The 7,500-nt window shown below is 38.4% G+C and overlaps 1 protein-coding gene across 1 annotated transcript in view; it reads left to right on the forward strand.

Annotated features, from left to right (window-relative positions):
• LOC147842497 (uncharacterized) overlaps positions 1 to 7,500 on the forward strand; it is a 118,057-nt gene that overhangs the window by 789 nt on the left and 109,768 nt on the right. Inside the window, exon 4 of the mRNA XM_087264040.1 lies at positions 734 to 763. Within this exon, the coding sequence (XP_087120166.1) occupies positions 734 to 763 (30 nt within the window). The remainder of the gene's footprint in view (positions 1 to 733; positions 764 to 7,500) is intronic.

Below are 7,500 nucleotides of genomic sequence, written 5' to 3' on the forward strand. Positions count from 1 at the left end.
TGAATTTGTTTGTTTGTTTATCTGTTTTTAAATTTAATTATTTATTTTTTGTTCATATATTTATTTATTTGTTTGTTTATTAATTTTTAAACTTAAAACTTATTGTTAAAATAAAGCTAACTTTTATATTTTAATTAAAATTGTACTTTATTTTATATTACAGTTTAATGTAACAATTTGTTTTAGTTTATAATGTAGTTTAATTTAATGTTTTAAAGTTAAACAATAATATTAAAGTTTACTATAACCAGACATTGCTAGTTATTATTTTATTTTATCATATGTAAATGTAAATTTTGCTTAATTTACATTTTATAATAAAGCTGACCTTTATTAGTTTACTGTGTTAGTTTTAAAAGTAGTTTAATTTAATGTTTTGTATTTTTATGTTGTAGTATTTTATTTTGTTATTTTATTTTTTATTTTATTTTATTTGACTTTTTTATTTTTTATATTTAATTTTATTTTATTACTTATTTATTTGTTTTATTGTATTGTGTTGTTTTGTCATTAATTAATTAATTTTATTTAATTTTTAATATTTAATTTAATTTTATTACGTATTTAATTGTTTTATTTTATTGTGTTGTTTTGTTTTTATGTATTTTATTTTACTTTTTATTATTTTATTTTATTTTATTTTATCATGCCTGTGGTTGCTGTTTCTGTATTCCAGGTGTGCTCCTGCTGATCTCCAGCCCGTCTCTCTCAGTATCACTATAATCAGAATAAGTCGCTCTCTGTGTGCCTCTCTTTCTGTGTGGTTTTTGTGTGTTTGATGGGGGAATCAGAAGAGCTTAAAGATGTGAATCCACTCAGAACTGAAGGTCAGACACAGACGCATCTCTGAACAGGTAAGTCACACTCACTGTATGATCTCGATGGCTTTATGAAGACTCTTCACGCTTCACTGCTGATCCCAGACCTCCTTTCATCATGCATGTTCAAGATAAACAATCAGGCGCAACCACAACTTGTATCTCACCCCTAAATGACATTACTATCTGCGTCTCCAAGATGAAGTTGTATTATATTTCAAAAACTCAAACTTAAACATGTAAAATGCATTCGCCATCCGGTGAAATACTCTACTATATTTCCCAAATGATGTTGAGCAGATTCAGGAATTGTTCACAGTATTTCCTCTAATATTTGTTCTTCTGGAGAAAGTCTTATTTGTTTTATTTCGGCTGGAGTAAAAGCAGTTTTTAATAGTTTTAAATCCCTTTAAGGTCAATATTATTAGCCCCCTTAAGCAATATTAGTGTTGGATTGTCTCCAGAACAAACCACTGTTATACAATGACTTGCCTAATTACCCTAACTTTACCCTAATTACCCTACACTGTAAAAAGTGGAAACAAACAAATTACTTTGACTTGTTACAATTAAATGAATTAAGTTAGACAAACTTAATTTATAACAGTTTTCAGTAATAAATTAAGTTAGTTCTTTAAGGTGTAACAGGTTTTAGTAAGTTATTTATGGCAAGTATAAGTATTGTTCACTATCAATAATAAACAATACTTGTATTTGCCACAAGACATTAAAGTATTATTTTTATATTAAGAAGGGCAGGGAATTATTTTTACTGTAATAAATGTACTTTTTACTATTATAATTATATTTACAATATTGCGTTGAATGATTTGTACTGTACTATATGTGCTTGTTTTCTAAAATAAATGACTAAAGCCTGTTACACCTAAAATAACTCGTTTAATTTTTTACTGAAAACTGTCATAAATTAAGTTAGTCAAGCTTAATTCATTTAATTGTAACAAGTCCAAGTAATTTGTTTAAGTTTTCACTTTTTACAGTGTAGTGAAGCCTTTACATGTCACTTTAGGCTGAATACTAGTGTCTTGAAGAATATCTAGTCAAATATTACAGTCAGGTCCATAAATATTTGGACATCGACACAATTCTAACATCATTGGCTTTACATCAGCACAATAGATTTGAAATGAAATGAACAAGATGTGCTTTAACTGAGGACCGTCAGCTTTAACTTGTGTGTATTTACATCCAAATTCAATTCAGCTTTATTTCTCTAGGGCTTTTACAATGTAGATTGTGTCAAAGCAGCTTCACATTGAATTTAAACAGTGTAGTTCAGTTTTCAGAGTTTAAGTTCAGTTGTGTTTAGTTCAGTGTGGTTTAATATTCACTACTGAGAGTCCAAACACTGAAGAGTCATCTATTGATGCGCAGCTCTACAAATAGTGAAGCCAGTGGCAACAGCGGCGATGAAAAAACTTCACCAATTGGCGAAAGTAAAGGATAAAAAGCCTTAAGAGAAACCAGGCTCAGTTGGCCATGACCATTTCTCCTCATGCCAAACGGCTTGTGCAGAGCTGCAGTCTCGGCCAGGGGTGGGCAAACTCGGTCCTGGAGGGCCGGTGTCCTGCACAGTTTAGCTCTAACTCTGATGAAACACACCTGCTTATAGGTTTCTAGTGATCTTGAAGACACTGATTGGCATGTTCAGGTGTGTTTGATTAGAGATGGAGCTCCAGGACCGAGTTTGCCCACCACTGGTCTAGGCGCTGGAAAACGCTGGACATCAGCGAAGACTCGTCTGTCCCTGAAGCGTCACAGGAATCAGTCTCATGCTCTCCACTCCTGCATGACCATCACAGCAGCTGCTCAGGATACGGCCTGGTCCAGGATTATGGAAACCTTTGGATCATCTCTTCACAGGTCTTGGATTGCATCAGTGGCGCTGCAGAATCCCTGATGAGTATCCCCAGGTGGAAATAGAGAATACAGAGAATAATTAGCGTAGCTGCTAGTGTATATAAACGAGATGCGTGGAGCACGTTCATGTATCATACCGCTAAGTGATGCACTGAGTGTATGCTTAACTAAACAGATAGGTCTTTAATCTAGTTTTGAACTGAGAGAGTGTGTCTGAGCCATGGACATTATCAGAAAGGCTATTCCAGAGTTTGGGTGCCATGAATGAGAAGGCTCGACCTCCTTTAGTGGACTTTGCTATTCTAGGTACTACCAGAAGCCCTGAGTTTTGAGATCTTAAAAAGCGAGTTGGATTGTAGCGAGACAGAAGGTTGGTTAGATAAACAGGAGCTAGATTACTTAAAGGGCCATAAAGCCCCCTCGTTTCAGCAGGGTGTTTTCACACCTCTACTTTGGAAAAAGTCAGAAAAGTGGGCGTGTCCAGCTCTGTTTAGGGGGGAGTGTCGGAGGAAGAAAAGAGGCTTGGTGTGGGAGTGTCTATTTGGGCGCGCTGAATTTCAGAGTCAAAACACACAACCACAGCGGACAATGTGACTGTGTTTACATGCACATCTGTAGTCGAATTATTTGCCAAATTATTAAATGGTGGACTTTAACTGCAGTTTGGCTCTTTCATTCAGGGAATTCATTCATGTCCCTCACGACAAACGAGATATTTGATTCGAGGAACTGCTCTAAGCGTGTGTTTTTCATGCAATGTTTGATACCGCACGGCGAATGAGAGAAAAAAAACCTCAGCATTTCCCGGAAACTTAGATGCACACGGCAGGTAGTGTCAGAAAGCCGCGTGTGTTATTCCGGTCACAAAATCCAACACGAGGTTATAGTTTGGTTGTAGCTGTTAGTGCTAAATTGTTTACATTCGGTGCAATAGTTTGTTTAATGCGAATAAAATACGAACTGAATAAACAAAGAGCACTGGTCACTCACTTACCAAATCTGTAGAGACAGGACAATCACCAGCAACTAGAGCCGTGTCTTTATTAAGAGGAGACTACATGCGAATCCGGATCTCAGCGTTTGCAGATGAGAACAGCTCTCAGGTAAACAATAATCCTCCTTAGACACGTAAGTTATTGTTGTCGCGCGTCGCGTACACTGTTAATCCACACGTGACGCCAGCTGAGCTCTCACAGAGAGAAAATGAAAACAAAACTTAACTGCAGCAAACTATAAAAGCAACACTTCACGCTTGTTTTACCAACACAACGTGGCGTCTCTGTCGTCTAAACACTCTGACAGTAATGAATATTAAAGTTGCACAATAGAGCGCGCTGATTTTTTTGAACCAAGCTTTACTCATGCATTAATGCATCACACTGTAAGACGTAATAAGACACACTCTGGCACAGACGTCCAGTCTGCACGCTGGAATACACGCTATTATGTCATGACCGTGACGCAGCTTCAAAAATTAGTTTCAAACCGGAAGTACGAATTTGCTTGAAATAACGCAAAAACAACCAATTTACACTTTTTAGTGAAATATAGGTGTCCTAATAGTGTTTATAGCAGTGTGGGACACATATACGACTGTCAACAGCTCAACACATGTGTTTTGGTGTTTCGTGAACTTTTACTTAAAGCTTTATATGTAGGAATATTTTAAATCAATACGAAACTGTACAGGAAGTCAGTGTAAGGAGGAGAACATTGTGGTGATATGATCATATTTTCTAGAGCTGGTAAGAACTCTGGCTGCTGCATTTTGTACTGGCTGAAGTTTGTTAATAGTAAACAGAGCATTACAGTAATCCAGCCTAGAGGTCATAAAAGCATGGACTAGCTGTTCTGCATCTGAGATGGATAGCATACTTCGTAACTAAGCGATATTTCTCAGATGAAAGAAGGCAGTTTTTGTGACATGGGATATATTCTTCAGTAGTTAGATTGCTGTCTAATAAGACTCCCAGATCTTTTATAGTAGCGCTAACGCTAACTTTGTATCCCTCTATTTGAAGGTCGAGTTGTGAGATCTGCTGTGTACAGGATTTAGGCCCAGTAAATAATAACTCTGTTTTGTCTGAGTTTAGGAGAAGGAAATTGTTAATCATACAGTCTTCAACATCTTTAATACACTCGGTGTATCAAATCAGATGAACGCTGTTGATTTATGATTATTAAAATAAAAGCTGACAGTCTGCAGTTCGTTTCATTTCAAATCCATTTCGTTGGTGTACAGAGCCAAAAATGTTAGAATTGTGTCGATGTCCAAATATTCATGGGCCTGACTGTATGTGCTGTCATCATGGCAAAGATGAAAGAATCAGTTATTAGAAAATATTTATTATTATTCAAATCGATATGCAAATTACAAGAGACAAATCATGCACAAAAAGACAATATAACAAATATAGCATGCTGACTCCGCCCTCAGGCCACGCCCCCAGCTATACCATGTCTATGGGTAGGTCTATAGTATCTAGCACCCCCCCTGCTGAAAAATCCAGCTTAAACCAGCCTAGGCTGGTTTTAGCTGGTTGACCAGGCTGGTTTAAGAGGGCCCATTTCCAGCCTGGTCTTAGCTGGTCAGGAAAATGACCAGCTAAATCTAGCTAAAACCAGCTTGACCAGCCTGGTTTAAGCTGGACATAGCTGGTTTTGGCTGGGCTTACAGCCTGGCTAGGCTGGTCAAGCTGGTTTTAGCTGGTCATCTCTTAGCCTGACCAGCTAAGACCAGGCTGGAAATGGCCAAAACCCCTCTAAAACCAGCCTGGTTGACCAGCTAAAACCAGCCAACCAGCCTAGGCTGGTTTGAGCTGTTTTTTTTTTTCATTCGGGCCCGCCCCTCCCTGCTGATTGGCTGCAGGTGTGTGTGTTCTGAGTATCGGTCAGACACTGGGGTCAGAAGTGTTTGTCAGATATTGCGTGTGACGGGTCTGTGAGTGTGTTGTTTGTAAAGGCTGTTTGACGTCTGATGAGAAATGGCCTTCTGAAACCTCTCCAGTAATTACTTCTCTAAATATTCATGCGGTCATTAAACTGTGAACGCCTTCAGCATCTCAGACGGAAGAAAAAGTAAATCAAAAGTCCTGATCGGGGAATTTGATAGTCAATGCAGTGATGGAAACACAGTGAGTCAGTCACTCTTTCACTAAGCACTCTGTAAAATGTGCTGCTGACTTGGTGGCTCTGTGGCCTCACAGCAAGAAGGTCGCTGGTTCAAATCTCGGCTGGCTCAGTTGGTGTTTCTGTGTGGAGTTTGCATGTTCTCCACCATGTTGTTGTGGGTTTCCTCTGGCTGCTCCGGTTTCCCCCACAGTACACACACACATGCGCTATAGGGGAATTGATTAACGAAATTGGCCTTAGTGTGTGTGTGTGGGTGTTTCCCAGTCCTGGGTTGCAGCTGGAAGGGCATCCGCTGTGTAAAACATATGCTGTAATAGTTCGTGGTTCATTCCGCTGTGGCGACCCCTGATAAATAAGGGACTTTGCCAAAGGAAAATGAATGAATGACAGATTTAATGGGTCAGTGTGTCTATTTGACCCAGTTTTGTGTTGCGACAACCCATCGCTTAATAACTTTATTTTCCAGCATGTTGATGATGATGATGTGTGTGTGAGTTTCTGACATATATTGCGCTCGTCTGTCTTGTGCGTTTGAAACACACGTCGCTCCTGAAGGCCAAATTGAGGGCTTTCAGAAATCTAGTTAACTTTGTTTACCGACCTTTCCATCAGAGACTCAGAGCGGACCATTATTCTGTACAGTGCCATTATACAGACACGGCGATATGTCTGAGCTCTGACACACACACACACACACACACACACAAAGACAGACACAAACTATTACACACACATTCATCACACACTATCGTCAAACACACACACACACACACATTCATCACACACAATCATCAAACACACACACAAACTAAAACAATCGCACACACATTCATCACACACAAACTAAAACACACATACACACACACACACACACAATCATCAAACACATGCACACACACACACACACAAACAGAAAGACACAAACTTACACACACATTCATCAACACACAATCATCAAACACACACACACACACACACACACACACACACACACACACACACACACACATTCATCACACATAATAATCAAACACACACAAACTAATACACACAATCATCAAACACACACACGCACACAGACATGCAGACAGACACAAACTATTACACACACATTCATCAACACACAAACATCAAACACACACAAACACACACCCACACACACATTCATCACACATAATCATCGAACACACACACACATTCATCACACATATTCATCAAACACATACAAACTAATGCACACAATCATCAAACACACACACAGACACGCAGACAGACACAAACTATTACACACACATTCATCAACACACAATCATCAAACACACACACAAACTAACACACACACACACATCAAACACATGCACGCACACACACACGCAGACAGACACAAACTTTTACACACACATACATCACACACAATCATCAAACACACACAATCATCAAACACATACACACACAATCAATCATCAAACACACACACAAACTAACACACACATACACACATTCATCAAGCACACAATCATCAAACTCAGACACAAACACACACACACACACACACACACACACACACACGCAGACAGACACAAACTTTTACACACACATACATCACACACAATCATCAAACACACACAATAATCAAAAACATACACACACAATCAATCATCAAACACAC

The sequence above is a fragment of the Danio rerio genome, chromosome 8, assembly GCF_052040795.2.
Source record: "Danio rerio strain M-AB ecotype USA chromosome 8, GRCz13ab, whole genome shotgun sequence".
NCBI lineage: Eukaryota > Metazoa > Chordata > Actinopteri > Cypriniformes > Danionidae > Danio > Danio rerio.